Source organism: Lissotriton helveticus, chromosome 4_1 (assembly GCF_964261635.1).
Source record: "Lissotriton helveticus chromosome 4_1, aLisHel1.1, whole genome shotgun sequence".
NCBI lineage: Eukaryota > Metazoa > Chordata > Amphibia > Caudata > Salamandridae > Lissotriton > Lissotriton helveticus.
This window is the reverse complement of record NC_136063.1, coordinates 266,299,110-266,316,049: the sequence shown is the minus strand read 5'-3', so window position 1 is coordinate 266,316,049 and position 16,940 is coordinate 266,299,110. Positions and strand designations below refer to the sequence as shown.

The window sequence follows — 16,940 nt, the reverse complement described above, 5'->3', positions numbered from 1 at the left end:
AGGATGTTAAGTGGTTAGGTAATAAGGCTTTGGGCATTTCTGGTAGACCTGGGTAGGACACAATAAGATATTACTATTGAAGAACTGATATAATGTCTGCCTTTCTAGAAATTGGGTTGTTAGTTGACTGGTGTGTGAGCCCTGATCAAGCAACAGCCCTAGCCCCTTGCAGGATGAAGCACAAAAAGTCACTAATTTAACCTATGCTTTAACCTCGGTAACTTGGCATAAAATGCAGTCCGACTTAAAACTCAGACGCAGTGTGTAAAGTATCTCTGCAGTACCCAAACAGTAATAAAGTGAAAACAAATACAAGAAAAGTCCCAAACCAATTTAGAAAAACAGAGTACATTTTTATAAATTATTTGACACCCAAACGACAAAATCCAATCAATAGAACCAGAATTATGAATTTTACAGCTTTTAGCAGAAACTAGTGCCTAAAAGTTTAAAACGCCAACCGTGGACATCTAGTTGCGCAAGACCGAGTCAAAGTTGAAAAATATGGCATGCCACGATTGAGTGCGGTTCGGATACTCCAAGTGGAAGCGTCATCATCATATAGCCTTGGGGTTCCATACCTAATAGTACCATTACATGTATAAAAGCAAAAAGAGTCATTGTCGGAGAATGTAATGGTGCGACCAGTGCCGAACCCAAGTTTGTTCTTAAAACCTTAGGAGCAAAAGAAACTTCTTAAGAAGCTCCTCTTGAAATATTAACATAAAAATAGTGCGGACAACAATGTACACAGAGGACATTACACATTTTGGCTTGTTTTTTGTTGCAGTGTTTATGACCTGTCTCAAGAATTTGATAGCCTGCAGATTTAGTCTTATTTTACTTCCACTAAAACGAGCTATAACTGCTTGTCAGCAGGCCCGCACTCCCAGTGTGTTGAAGAATTGCCATATTAGTTGTCATCGCTCTGTCAGCAAAGCTGGGCAGATGCAAATAATATGTATTATTGTTTAGGGTACTTGATTACAGACCCTATACGATATCTTAATTTCTTTTACAAGCCATTTCGGACAGAGATCCAAAGTTGAAAAGTTGCCTAGATGCAGAAGCATTAATTACATTTTTTATGGAGAAAATAAGTGGAGCTTAAGTATTCCTGATGCGCTAAAGTCTTATAGGACCGGAAGGTTATCCATGAGTGAGCACACTTTGAGAATATGTTTTAATCTTCCAATAGTGAAAGCTCCCGCATGATTCGCTTGACATGTTTCTTAAACACATGAAATGAGGTTAGAAGTTCCAACAAATTGTTTATCTGTAAAGACTCAATACTGTACCATAGATAATCATTACGTGGGCCCTTAGTTAAGACAGTTCTGACCAGAACCTTTGGTCTAGTGAGTCTTCCTGTGCTGCTCTCAGTTTGAGGCAGAATTTAACAAAAGCTCCTTGTCTTGCACATGTTTGCCTTAACGCCTTAAGAGTCCAAACTCCATCTTAATTTGTGCTGGAGAGGCATTCCGGGCTAGGCGAAAAAGCTGCCAGTAGGTATTGTGATTTAGCTACTCGAGAATTGCGGATTCACAGCCGCAGAGTGCTTCGCAGCCATAGGTTATGTTAGGTAATAGCTTGGCTCTAAAAACCTCAATTATAGGAAGAAGCGAGTCACCTCCAATCCTCTTCTGAAGGAGTAGAAAGGCGGATCTTAAAGACTCTGCTCTTGCTTTCATTTGTACCTTATTTCGTAGGAAAGAACTGTTGTTGTCAACTATCATTTCCAAGTACTTATAGGCTAGCGCTTGGATTAGTTTGTGAGTATTCAAGTACAAGGTCCTGTTTTCAAAATTATTTTACTAGATGCTAACAACATTGTTTTAGCAAGGTAAATATCCAGGTTATTTGTTGTAAGTTTATTTGGTTAATTTGCCCAGCAATCTTTGTAGGCCAACCTTTGCATAGAAGAACTATATTATCAGCATGTAAAATACTCGTTAAAGGTTTCGTGGTTTGGGTGCATGGGCATTTACCTGGTCCAAGGGTTCTGTGATGTCTGTCAAAAAGAGATTAAACAATATTGGGGCTAGCACACATCCCTGTTCAAGGCCAGTTGTAGTTCTGATCTTATGGGAGACCCTTGTTCCGTCTCTTATTTTTATCCTGAACCACGTATCTGTGTGGAGTTAGTGAATTGCCCTTAAAAGGTTTACTGGGATCTTCCAGGCTGCAAGTTTGAACCAGAGTTTCGCCCGGTCCACAATATCGAAAGCAGGCTTCAAATCCACAAAACAAGAATCTAGGGAACTTTTAAGCTCCTGAGTTTTTCTTATTGACAAAACTAATGCCATCAGGTTGGTCAAGTTGCCCAACCCAGGGTGAAAGCTGGTCTGATTGTATGGAATAATCTTCTGGTCTTCCACTTAACTGTTCAAATCCCAGAGAAGAAGCCATGCATAATCTTTTGCCTTGTTATCGAACAATGAGATCAAACAGTAATTTGAAGGTGTTCTGTTTTTCCTGCCTTTTAACCCCTTGGCGCTGGGGGGAGGGGGTCCGCGCGGCGCCGCCATGCTCGTGACGGAACCACTCCGTCACGAGCCACAGGCGCTCTGTGCTTGTGATGGAGTGGTTCCGTCACGGCCCTGCCCGCTCAATAGAACATCCGCGCAGGCGTGGAATTCCTGCAGCGTGGGCGGGACAGCCGCGCCGTGACGGAACCACTCCATCACCAGCACAGCGCGTCCGTGGCTCGTGATGGAGTGGTTCCGTCACAAGCACGGAAGAGGTTAAGATCAGGTGGAAAACTGCACCCCACCAGGAGTCTGCTATTTTAGAAAAACAAAATAGATTAGTCTGTGAAGGGAAAATAGAAACGGAGCAACAAAGCATAGAAAAACTTTCAAACATTAAAACAATAGTCCTGAAATGTATTATTGCTCCTGTGAATTAGGAAACAGAGAAAGTGGCAGGTAAGAGGAACAAAATCATTGGTTGGGCTATAGGGAGATGAGTGTATAGAAGAATCATCATCTGCCTTACAGCAAGGTGTTTTGGGTGGGAGATCTTTTAGCTTCCTTGCACCCAAGTTGTGGAAGTTATGGAACTGCCTCTTCAGTTGAGGCATTCCAAGAGAGAACTCTTGTTCTGGAAAAATCTATAACCCTGCTTCTTTAAATAGGCGTTTGTTTACTCAGGTTATCTGTGATTTCTGTCAGGAGCTTGACCTACTAGCACTAGGACACCCTTGTTAGAGTAGCTATGTGCTTTAATATTATTATTTTGTGAGCTCCAACTGACTCCAAGAACTGAAAGTGAGAGAAGATATGACAACAGTATATTGACTCCATGATTTGCCTTTATCAATGTTTATAATTCTATACCTTCAGAAACAACCATTGGCCCAAGTAAGGAACTCGTACCCCCAGAAACATTTCACGACCAATAGAAACATCAACATGAGGTATTGGTGAGAGATGGTTGATCAGAGACTGTCAATGTTTCCTACCTGCTTCTCTGGGGAAAGTCCTGAAACCGTCATGTATGTGCTTCCAATGGTCTTGATTTTTTCAATATCCTGAAACCTTTCTTCACCTAGTAACTGAAAAGAAGAAACAGTTTTACTTACTTTCCAAAATATCTAGAATTGTTTTCTCTTTACTGCCACACAGGGTGTAACATACTGTGCCCGATTGTCAGAGAAAGTCAGAACATTTCAGGCAAACAAATCCACCTCCTCTTCAACACAAGTTTCCAACTTTCTTTTTTCCAGCCATACTTCTGGAAAGGTCATGTGACATTCCAAGTGGGATCCCATTCCCAGTGTGCAGAGCTCTTCATAATGGAGAACTCTTTGCAGGGACATAAGGAAACCCTGAGCAAAAGCACATATGTTTTCTCCACGGGAAAAATATTTTTCCCTGTTGAGAAATCCTTTTACCTATGCCCTACCAAATCCAGTGTGTTTCATTCTCCTTTCCACCCGTTGAAGGGTTTTACATTAGCCACTGACTGGAGTAAAAATGTCACCATTTCCAGAGTGGAAAGTGCAAAGGGGAATGGGAAGAGTTTGTAAATGTTTACAAATGTACGCTTATGGACATTCATGAACTTCGAAGACTAACCATGCTTTGGAATACCAATTCCGCCTCCCAACGAGCTGGATTAAGGGGTGCAGAGATCTCTACTCTTGTGGTGGAGACGTCCGCACATGGAAATGGCTCACGCCTGCTAGGAATCCTTTTTGTGAGTTCCTGGCAGGCTAAAAGAAGGTACAATGAGCAGCACACATACGCTTACAATCACGTTTACCTTTGCAAATAGGGTTTATCATATTTTTGTATTTGCATGAGCGCTCTCTCTTTTCTGTAGATGATTTCACTTTATTTGCAATTAAAACTACAACACATACATGTCTGGATTAAATTAATAACTATGTTATACACAAGTAAGTTGTTGAGAAGCAGCTTCAAACTCTAGTCAGCGTCCTGTCTCTGCATCATTGAAAGCCATGTACCTCATTCAAGGCAGCCTATGTGATATGAAACCCCCAGACTAAGCACTTCCACCAGGCAGCTCATCGTCCCTGCCAGAATGTTCCAAGTGGGCTGTAATTGGCTGCCAACTCGTAGTTGCAAAAGGCATTTCTTCAGGTGAGGAATACCTAGGCATTCACCCACTCCCCCTTATCAATTATACGCAGCATGCAGCATATCTCAAAATTGTCCTGGGTTCCACAGGAGAGCTTTTTAAGCAAATGTGGTTTTCTCAAAGTGTCCATTATATCGAAATGCTATTATCTAAGAAAGGTAAAATAATAATGTCTGAATAAGTGCAGCAGTCACAGTGGGATACAATGAAATGAGTTCCTTAAAGGACAGATTCAACCTAGAAATGTACAGCATGGGTCATTATTGGGTTTCGCAACACAAACCCAATAATTCGAGTTTGCATGAATGATATTGTTAATGAGGAATTAATGCACTCATAAGTAACTGGTCCTTCTCAATGATTATGGCACCTTTAGAGGTTTGGGGAAAATTCACAAAGCATCTAGCGCGACAATAATTTACGGTAGTGTGCAAAACTAACTCAGCATGACTGGCGCATGGCCACACATAAAAAAATATTTAGAAAGTAACTGCAGAGATGTGTCTTGGGAAATAGGGTAAGACCAGCGAAAGGCTGCTATCTAAGTTTCAAGCGTGTGCTCCTGCTGCTCAAGGCATAGGTCTAAAGAACAGACCCACTCACTACTTCCAATACTATAGTCTGGGGTAAAATACACTACTTCCGTCTTTACAACAAAGACTATGCTACACAGAATGCCAGATTGTGACTGCTCAGGCTCAGGTCTACGAGACATCTCTTGAATTACAATTTTATTTACAATGCAGAAGGGAAAAATGAGAAGGGAATATGAGGGAAAGAAAAGAAGGAAGAAGTAGCTACTCTGAATCCCTTACCAGGGGCTGCTGCTCTGTTACTGATGGTGGCACCAAAGTGCAGGATCAGCTGGGGTGTAGGTTATGCAGTGAGTTTCGGGTGGATGTGAATCTCAAAATCTCCTATTAAAACAGAAGGGTGAATTGTTTTGAAGACCAAGGTTCGGTATGCAGCATGGAGAGCACTGTCTGTAATGATTTGAATTAGGTGGTCCTCTGGGGCTGATTTAGAGTTTGGAGGACAGGTACTCCATTGCAACAGTGATGGAGTACCCTATCCGCCCACCTGATTTTAGGTTGGGTGTACTACAATTTGTACGCCAACAGAGCAAAACTTACCATCATTGTAAAACTTCCTCCAGCACAGTAAGCTCTGTCAGAGTTAAGCCTTCCACCGTTTACCTTGTTTAGTGTGGACAGTCAGATGGCTTTTCTTTATTCTTTGCCATCCGTCACTCTGTTTAAAGTGGACAGTCAGATGGCTTATCTTTATTCTTTGCCATCAGTCACTTACAGGATGGCAGTGAGGGACACTGAAAAGAATCAAAATTGAGCCCACGTAATGGAATAAAACTCCCATGGTGTCAGGGTACATTTTTTTGATGTTGAATTTTCAAAAAACAAACCTATTTTTTCCCCAAAAAACTCACTTGTTGGGAGTTTGTTTTTGAAAAATAAAAATCTTTGGAAAAGTGTGATGGCCAACCGGTCATGCTTGACAGAGCTGTCCATCAAACATTTCCTACTTTGACAAAAACTGCAATGAAAACGGTTCCTGCAAATGTATAGTGATGTTGGCGGAGCCAGCAAACAGCTCTTAAACTGGTAGGCGGAGTAAAGGTAGGGTGGCGGATGTAAAATCCTGCGCCTCCCTGTCCGCCTTTACTATGGCTGCCAAGCCTTAAAAGAGGCACAGTGGGTGAAAAACAATGATTTGGAATGCTACTTTGAGTTAGATTATTTGCAAGAATTCATCCCATTACCTTTAGAGTGTCTGATTGCTAGAAGTATGCCTGGATACCTGAGACTAGCTTGGCTTTCCAAGACCACTATTTCCAGTGTTTGTGAATTCTAAAAAGTAGTTAATTTGCATCAATTTAAAGAGTATTTCTTTGGGTGCAGATATGTTCCGTTTTGGTAAACTGGTAACTACATACGTTTAAGTTTCTGATCCAAAAAGTGAACAAGTTGAAACCACTTGTGAAAGCAGGATGAAAAGACAAACCAACATAGACACAGCAGACCCGATTTATAGCCCCAAGACACAACAACCAAGCCAAGAATGCATTTATTTGAGGGGGTTTCACACCCCATATACCCCCCACTGAAACTACACCCCTGGGGATCAGATGAACAGAAAAAACAGTAGCATTACTAGAGCCACAGAGGAACCTTGGTAGAGGTGCCATTATCATGAAATGGGGAGCAATACTGCTGCCCCCACAACAGTGTCAGGCAGCAGTGCCTGATCTATTGCTTCATGCTGATGAATGTGACAAAATGGGGTGGGCTTTTATTGGAACACTCCTTACTGCTGATGTACTCTTGCCAAAGGATTCTTAAAGTCTAAAACGGTTTCATTGCCATTACCTTTGACTGAAGTCCATGTTATTTGTGTCCTTTATTTAATGAGTGACAATAACATAACTTAACCCCAAAACTCTACCTTTAGTTTCAGGTGAGGGGTAAATCGACCAACAGAATATCAAAAAGACTCCCACTTAACCTGTATTTCTTCAATAACACGCTTTATAAAAAATGGGAAATAACCTATGCCAATCTAATTTATCAAAACATAATGATTTTTTATTTGCCAATTATATATGACACTTGCATTTTGTAAAAACATTTACATTTTTCAATACATAATGAACAATAATTAATAGGCAGTACATATTAACATAATACAGTTCATTAGTCACAAACCCCAAACATATTTCAAAACTCACATTCATACTAATCAGACAATCTAGGACACTCTTGACACTCACTCTCATTTGTACAACCCTCCTCTCATAGTCCACAACAGAGAGATTATCATTTATGTCTTCCACAGTTGTTACATCATGGTGTGGCAAATTCTAGACACAGTCAATTCGCGTTTCGATGGTTAAGTTCACTTTATACCACCTTCTTCAGGACCTGCAAGGGTAAAAGCATTTCTTTTGGTTTCCGCAGGGATGGGATTTGTGGTCTCATTCAGGAGATGATCGGCATACTTCTCCTCTGTTAAGAGGAGATTGTTCTACTTTTATGAATATTGCTTAGGAAACATCATTCCATACTACCTGCACATTTTTTCCTTTAATTGATCTTGGTTTGCCTTTTATAGTCCTTCAGTTATGTGACTGATGAACCCCTTCATCTAGATTGATCACACATCTTGAACAAGCCGTTTGTCCTTAAATTATGTTTTCTTATTTATCTCTGCCTTGTCCCACTCACCAGTAATCATCTCCTCAAGAAGTCAGTATACCAAGGCTGGTATTTAAAAAAAAGAGTGTCTAACTCTAATGGCGGTAATTATAGAGAACAGAAAGTTGAAAAGGTATTTGAGGCATTTATATAGTGCCTTCACTTAATTCCATTGAACCACAATGAGACAATGACTTGTGTATTTGTAACAATTTGGGGTTAAGTAGGAAAGAGGATGAGGATACTTGGTATATATGAAGAGTCCGAATACAATCAGATGGCGACCCGGGGTCTAGCTATCAATAGAGCAACTAGTGCCATGGCTCTAGGACCCAGGGTTCTAAGGGTCCCAATTCCCCTCAATAGTACATGTTTTTTATTACCAAATCTGGAGATGGGGGACAGTTTTCGTTTTTTGCATTGCGTTTATGGCAGGTTCGCTATACCACTGCAGGGAGACGTCTATCTTATTCTTTTCAGTTAATCAGTTTCAAGATTCATTTAAGTAAAAACAATAATCATATTTTAGTTTTTTTAATTAACATAAACTAAGACGAAGTGAAAACTCTTTGCTACAATGTTTGCGAAACTACATTGTAAAAAGCTTTGTAAATCGTGACAAATTCTAGTAATAAGTCTGAACCTCATTTTCTCAAAATAAATTTCTCAAAATATTTCCTTTGTCAAATATTATTTTAATCATACTCTTATTTAAGATGCTTTTCTATAGCGACACTTCACTAGTTGGTAATAGAGTTCTGAAGCCATTGTTGCCAACCAACTGGCACCACGAGAAATAGCAATGAAAGTACTCCTCTTCATTGAAAGATCACGGGGCTCTGACTGAGAAGAGGGTGGTAATTAGATTTATGGCACATACAATGGTGGAGTCCCCCTCAGCCATCCTCTGCAGTATATGTCCTATTATAAGAGTCATGCAGGACAACCTTCTAGATGGAGAAGACTCTACTGGCATCAGAAATGTCATTAAGGCTTCAAATACTATGCATCATCACCACTTTTGTGTAACCCAGAAGCTATGAATATACGAACAAGAGCAGAAGCTCACTATGGGTATATTCTGGAAATACAATAGGGCATATTCACATAGGCATTTTGGAGTATGTGAAGTATTACTCCTGCAATACTCTTTTACACCCTATACATGTCATTGTGAATTGTCTCCAAAACACCTAGAATGGGAATATCCTGGGAATATTCACATAAAATTAATACAAAAAAGGGCTGTGCCATTTTGGCAGATTTAATAAAAGGGAAATGGATGTTTTAAGGACAATTGACAAAGCCATGCAAGATGGGACTAATGTCTACTTGAGATAGTATAAATGAGACCAAATCATAAACATGTCCTGTGCATGATTCAATTAGAAAAAACACATGAAATTTGATGTATAATAATCTGTCCAATAATAGAAACACACAGAAATGTAGGATCCTGTTCAACAAGAGAAACCATAACAGTAGGAAACCTAGAAATATTTTTAAAGGGATCATTTAGATGCATGGGCAAAATTGCTAGTATCAATAGTGCAAATTATATTTAAGGTAGATGTCCTTGCTTTTTCCACTTAAGAATTAAAGAATGGGTATTAACATATTTATTGCAGCACACATAGAAAAATAAAATGCCTCTGAGGATTGTTTTCATGCAGGAAGGTGCCCCTTCTGTACAACAAATCCTGCTTACAGCACAGGCACCCTTCCATCATGGTGTAAGGCGCCTACGTTGGCGCTAGGCAGAACACTGCACGCCAGTACTGGGAATAGACAGGAATGTGCAGTATAAAATTAAATACGGTGCCTTCCTGTTCTTTTCCTATAACACAGCGCAGTTTAGTGCAGCAAGATGGCTTGCTGCACTGCGCTGTGTAATTTTTTGATAAATGTGCCCCCTAGTCTTTCAGGGGCACCGAGCACCTCCAAGTCTATGGTGCCAAACAGCTAAGAAATTATGTTGTGATGTTAGTTGTGTCAGCAGAAGCAGCTGCTGATTCCGGAGGTTTATATTGTATCTACAACCTGTCTTAGGTGGGATCCAGTAAACTAAGCTGAAGTCCCCTCCCTATAACAGTGTATTGGAAGCTTAGTTCATACATGCCATATTAACCAAAGGCAGCGATGGGGAGAGTCTATATTCAGGCCATAAGTATTGACTTTGGTGATGTGTGTGGACTCTATATTTCTATTAACAATGATGCTCATCCCTCTTAGATAACCAGAATATGATTCAAAGAATCTATGAGACTCCTACTTCCTCTCTATGCTTTGTAAAATCCACTTGCAACATTTTTCTTATCTAAATAGGCCATCACTTGTCTAGCTTTATGGGAATTGTTTAGACCGCTTACATTCCATGTAAGGATCATATATGTATATCAGCATATTATGAGAGTTATTAGCCTACTGCATGGGGGGACTAGTTGTCGATCTTATTTTCCATTATAGGGCAAATCTTACGTGAGGTCACACAACACAGCGAAGAAACCAAAGTCTACTAAGATATGATGCTTTTGCTTTCTCCCTCAGCACTTTAGGCTGCCTTGTGCCCTACGCACACACACACCCTTGTGCAAAGTTCCTTGCATAATCTCTAGCATAGCTAGTGTACTAAAAGGATTCCCTTCATGTACAAAAAAGTAGTCTTAGCCGTAGTTTAAAACTTTTCCAACTTTGCATGTGGTCAGTACAGTACAATACTCATGATAAGTTTGAAAAGGTTGGAGAAAAAAACGCACTCTACCTTTACGCCTACCTCAAGGAGGCTATTTTTTGGCACACATCCCTGCCTACGAATGTTAGTAGCTAAGGCGTTGCATTTAAGTCTATAGTTGGTTGCATGGGAACGCTCATGGGCCTCTCATTGGAAGCACCCTTAATGCAATGTAGTGCAAACCAGTGCATAGTGCTACTTTGTATTCCTTTAGGGATACTTTCCAATGCCAAACAAGTTTAGGGCTGAAAAGTAAATCCCAAATCAACACATATCACTGGTTTGCCAGGTTGTTGGTGACTCCGCATCAGGGCAAAATGTTGATAAATCTGGCCCCAAATTTTGCTGGTGACCGGCATATATTATGGCAAACTCTCCACTCACCTAGGGCCCGATTCACAGAACTAACTTAAGACAAAATCCTAAACTTACTACTATTTTGGTATTCACAGAAGGCACTTACTCATTTTGTTCTCACCTAGCGAGGTGAGAACAAATAATCTTCCAATCTTCCTACCTGGAATCTCATATCTTTTTGCACTATTATTAGTGAGCTAGCAACTTAGCATTATCTTTAAATTGGCTTGACACATCATCACATACTCAATACTTTCCTGTTGTAGGCTCTTTTTCACTATTGTGTAGGCTCTGCTATTTTCTTGATCCACCAGTGTAAAATCCAGAAAGATAACTGCATATTCCAGGTTACTTTTCTCTTTGGCCAGTTTTAACACAATATTCTGGCCGGATCACTGACTAAATATCGACGGACAAAATATAGACTACCCAAAATATAGATTCCAAAATATTGACAGACAAAATATCGAATTCCTATCTACAAACAGGTAAGTACCAAAATATCGACCCCAAAATATCGTTTATATATATATGCATTATAAAAATATCGAATTTCTTAAAATTTATGTAAAATTAAAATAATATAAAAAATAAATAGCTAAAATATACTTAAAAATACTTAAATTACCTTAAAATTATTAAATAACTAATTTAACTTATATAAAAAAATACAATCATATCTGTTAAAACATATATATATATATATATATATATATATATATATATATATATATATATATATATATATATATATATATATATATATATATATATATATTAGCATAATATTAATAAAAAATACACAATATTATTACCGTAGGATAGCGGAGGTGTAAAAATTACTATTCCCACTCCTGGAAGTGCAACAGTAGAGAAAGCGTTGGATAGCTTAGGGGTAAAAATTACTATTCCCACTCCAGAGAGTGCAACAATAGGGAAAGCGTTGGATAGCGTAGGGGTAAAAATTACTATTCCCACTCCAGAGAGTGCAACAGTAGGGAAAGCGTTGGATAGCGTAGGGGTAAAAATTACTATTCCCACTCCAGGGAGTGCAACAGTAGGGAAAGCATTGGATAGCGTAGGAGTAAAAATTACTATTCCCACTCCAGAGAGTGCAACAGTAGGGAAAGCGTTGGATAGCGTAGGGGTAAAAATTACTATTCCCACTCCAGAGAGTGCAACAGTAGGGAAAGCGTTGGATAGCGCAGGGGTAAAAATTACTATTTCCACTCCAGAGAGTGCAACAGTAGGGAAAATGTTGGATAGCGTAGGGGTAAAAATTACTATTTCCATTCCAGAGCGTGCAACAGTAGGGAAAGCGTTGGACAGCGTAGGGGTAAAAATTACAATTCCCACTCCAGAGAGTGCAACAGTAGGGAAAGCGTTGGATAGCATAGGGGAAAAAATGACTATTCCCACTCCAGAGAGTGCAACAGTAGGAAAGCTTTGGATAGCGTAGGGGTAAAATGTACTATTCCCACTCCAGAGAGTGCAACAGTAGGGAAAGAGTTGGATAGCGTAGGGGTAAAAATTACTATTCCCACAACAGAGAGTGCAACAGTAGGGAAAGCGTTGGATAGCGTAGGGGTAAAAATTACTATTCCCATTCCAGAGAGTGCAACAGTAGGGAAAGCGTTGGATAGCGTAGGGGTAAAAATTACTATTCCCACTCCAGAGAGTGCAACAGTAGGGAAAGCGTTGGATAGCGTAGGGGTAAAAATTACTATTCCCACTCCAGAGAGTGCAACAGTAGGGAAAACGTTGGATAGCGTAGGGGTAAAATTTACTATTCCCACTCCAGAGAGTGCAACAGTAGGGAAAGCGTTGGATAGCGTAGGGGTAAAAATTACTATTCCTACTCCAGAGAGTGCAACAGTAGGGAAAGCGTTGGATAGCATAGGGGTAAATTTTACTATTCCCACTCTAGTGAAAATAAATTAATATAATTCACATAATTATCAATTAATCAATTAATAAAAATTAATTATCAATTAAGAATTAATTAATTATCAATTAAAAATTAATTAACAATTTGTTCAAAATAAATACCAATAAATTAATCAACATATTTAATTATTTATAATTAAATTCCTTCCCACCCTATTCCCCTATAAACCTACAACCCGCTACAGAAAATAAATTAATATTATTCACATAATTATCAATGAATCAATTAATAAAAAATAATTGTCAATTAAGAATTAATTAATTACCAACTAAAAATTAATTAACAATTTATTCTAAATAAATACCAATTAATTAATTAACATATTTAATTAATTATATTTAAATTACTTCCCACCCTATTCCCCTATAAACCGACAACCCGCTACAGAATTAAATTACACAATAATTAAATAACATAAAATTAATTACTTAAAATAAATAACAAAAATATATACACTTTTCACACATATACTAACATAAAAAACCCTTTAAAAAATTCGATATTATTAAAAATTCGATATTTTTAATAAACTATATTATTTACTTCGATATTTTGACTGTCTATATTTTTAAAATCGATATTACCTTACTTACTTTCAAAACGATATTTTTGATGTCTATATTCTGTCCATTCGATATTTTGTCCATTCTATATTTTGGACTCGATATTTTGGTTTGTCTATATTTTGGAATCGATATTTTGACCATTTACCATTCTGGCCTCTGTAGATTAGCAATGGAACAATAATGGAAAGCTCTGAATTTCCCCAGTGGTGGTCTAGGCGCTAGAAATCAACGTGCCCTCTCTTTCACAAATAATACTGAGAAGTTGGGTCTATCGAATGTATCAGCAAGCAAGTTATTCACAAACATATCAGTTTTTCCTGTGCATGTAGATTCAGAAATATCCACAATTCAAACGTTTCTTCTAGATCTATCTTCTAGCTCTTCAATTTTAGCTTTTACCTCATTTATAATTCTTTCCATCTATCTCATGATTTACTTCAGTATCAGATATGTGCCTTTTAGGTGACTTATTTGTTCAGCTTCTCAGCCATTTGATAAAGTCTAAGTATTAGGATATCAAATTTACTATCAGTTGTTGACAAGCTATTTCCAAGATAATGCTATGACATCTCCGGCATCACGATTCTCTGGGACAGCAGCCTCAGAATTTTCACATGCATTAGTTTCTTCAAGAATTACCTTATATTAGAAGGTATGAACTGGAGGTTGTAGCTCAAAACTATTTTTTCTGAATAAATATAGTGAGTCTCCATTTGAGGATTTTATGCCACCACAGAATTCAAAAGCAGAGGTTCAAAACTGAAAAATCTGAGAGGTCTTACTTCAGAACCCTCTTCCCAACAGATATGTTTTATATTTTCATTTGATATGAACTCTTTGCACAGTAAATATATTTAAAAGATGAGAAATATCAAAAGACCTGTAAACAAACAACGTTTGCTGCACATTTATACTTTATTGCTGCTTTGGTAACTATGTTATTATGCACCTAGACGCATGTCTACGCAGAGAACCAAATGTGCTTACGCTTAAGTTATGTTGTTATGTTAAGTGGTACTGAAGAGGGCAATGAACATAAATAAAAGAGAAATAAAAGTGAACGTTCTAGTCTTCAATTTCTATTTTTATATTAAATTATGCGTAATTGTATGTCATGCAACCTATCATTTTCTAAATTTTGCTGCACCATTCCATTTGCTTTCGCCCAGCTTTCAAGGATTCCATCAGTCTGTTGTTGTTTGTGAGGCGTGGTAAATAGTATGAGAATATCTGAGGTTCATTGGATAACAATTTGATAGGTTATGTCTTTGCTTGGTGATCTATTCAAGGTGCCTACTTTTTTGGCTGCAGTATAAGCCATAACCTCAAAAAAACGATGCTCAAATGCAAATGTATTTTTCCACTACAATACTGGGAGATAATTATACATGTTATTCTTTCTTTTTGTTCACTTTACTAAATACTTTTTATTAAGGGTTGCATTTTTTGATAGTTGTGTTTATTCAGTCATACAGTGCAGATATCACATGAGCGTTTATTCTTTTTCTGCTTCATGTGTTGTGTTTCAGGTGGCATGCAGCAGTGCACCAGAGTCAGCTCAGTGAAAATTCTGAAGGATGGCAGACTAGAAATAGCTTGGAAGGCAGCAGGGGGCATTTCATTTGCGCTCGTTCATTATTCAGCTACAGATGCCTGAGTGCCATCCAGTAGCTAATTAGGGCCTTTTATTAATGAAATGGTTGCGTCCCTTCGCTCAGACAGGGCGGAGTGCTAAAGCCCTTCCTAATGAAAGTGCCCAGGAAGGGATGAGTGCCGGAGCCATGCAATCGCCCTGCTGAGACTGCCACTTACAGCCGTGCTGCATAAAATATTTATTTTATAATTCATTTACAGGGCAGCAGCAGCGCAATATTGGAGTCTCGCAGTTTCTATCAATTATGCCTAGAGAAGATAAAGGCGACCATTACAGAGATATGCTGGCAGTTCACTGGGAGCCAGCTGCAGCCGGGGTCATAGCCTGTCATTAAACATGCAAACGGAAGAAATATGTGGCCGTTTTAACGTTGTGAGGACCCAGGGCCTCATTTATGAGGAATTGCCGTAGGGCAGGGTCGCAAGTCCTCTTGCTGCACTGCCCTATGCAATGTGAAAGTGCAGCATGCACCACATGTATGAAATACTGTGCATTCCTGTCCTTTCTCCCTGCGCTGGCACACAATTGGCTGCCTAGCGCCAGCATAGGCACCATGTGGCATGGTGCAAGAATGCCTACATTGCACGTAGGATTTTTTCTTTGTGCAGGAGGGGACAACTTCCTGCACAAAAACTATTCTGAGAGGTGTTTTCCTTTTCTATGTGTGCTGCAAAAATAGAGGAGGAATAAAAATGTCTCCTCATTACGCCTGCTTTGGGGAGATGTAAGGATTTGGCACTGCATAGGTTTACATGATTAAGTAAATTTGGGGCAGCGTCAAAATACGGAGAGTAAGGCAAGGCAGCGACTTCCTCTGCTTCGTCTTACTCCATATCTATGAGGCCATGAAAAGTCATGCAGAGTAGCTTTGCATTGTCGCATATATATGATTGAGAGGCTTGTGCCACCAGAGTGTCAAAAAAGTGACGCTCTGGCGACGGAAGCCTCTCATAAATAAGTCACCCAGTGTGTATGAGTTAAAATGTATTTATATGTGCTTTTCCAGTCAAAAACGTTTCAGGGCAATTTCATAAAGCATCGAATAATATAGCACGCTCTTTACAAAAGACTTATTAACCCACTTGTCACATTTCAGAGCAAGGTGAATAACAACTGCTGCAAACAGCTAGTTCATGGTACTCAACTGGTTGACCTTAGAAAAATGAAAGGCAGAGTGAACCTTGCTGAGATTCAAACTCGTGACCTGCAGTTCACCGCTTTCTACAGCAGCAAGCATTCAACTCACTGAGCCGTCCTGTCCTTTCAGTATAGCAGCACCCTTACCCTGTTATATGTGGGACAGGCCGAGGAACTGTTGTACATGCTATTAACAGCAGTCACACAGTATAGCCACAGTGATGTAGTACAAGTTCATTTTGTGCAGTTTTGCCGTTTAATAAATTAACTTTCCAGGAAAAGCCAAACTAATGACCACACAGGACTGCTACAGAAATGTTGAAAGTGTCTTTATTTGAAGAACTATGGCCTAGATGTAGGTAATTTTATTTTACCACTTCTTAAATACCGAATTTTACCGATTCGGTATTTAAGAAGTGGTTAAATAGAGGGGGGGGTAGGTATTACAGATTCGGTAAATACCGAATCATTAAGATTCGGTATTTACCGATTCTGTAAATACCGATTCGGTAATGCCCATTGATTCCTATGGGCATTGAAGCCCATAGGAATCAATGGGCATTACCGAATCGGTATTTACCGATTCGGTAAATACCGATTCCAGCAAGGGTGCAGGGGGTGTCACTTTGACACCCTGTAGCACCCCAAATACAGGCATGTGTGCCATGTGGCACACAGGCATGTCCTAAGGGCATGTCTGTCTGTCACATGGCATAGGTGTGCATGCACACAT

The 16,940-nt window shown here is 39.1% G+C and overlaps 1 protein-coding gene across 1 annotated transcript in view; it reads right to left on the bottom strand.

The window, feature by feature from the left end:
* The window catches only part of ADCY8 (adenylate cyclase 8), a 1,090,843-nt gene that overhangs the window by 13,005 nt on the left and 1,060,898 nt on the right, over positions 1-16,940 (bottom strand). Inside the window, exon 16 of the mRNA XM_078686748.1 lies at positions 3,464-3,556. Within this exon, the coding sequence (XP_078542874.1) occupies positions 3,464-3,556 (93 nt within the window). The remainder of the gene's footprint in view (positions 1-3,463; positions 3,557-16,940) is intronic.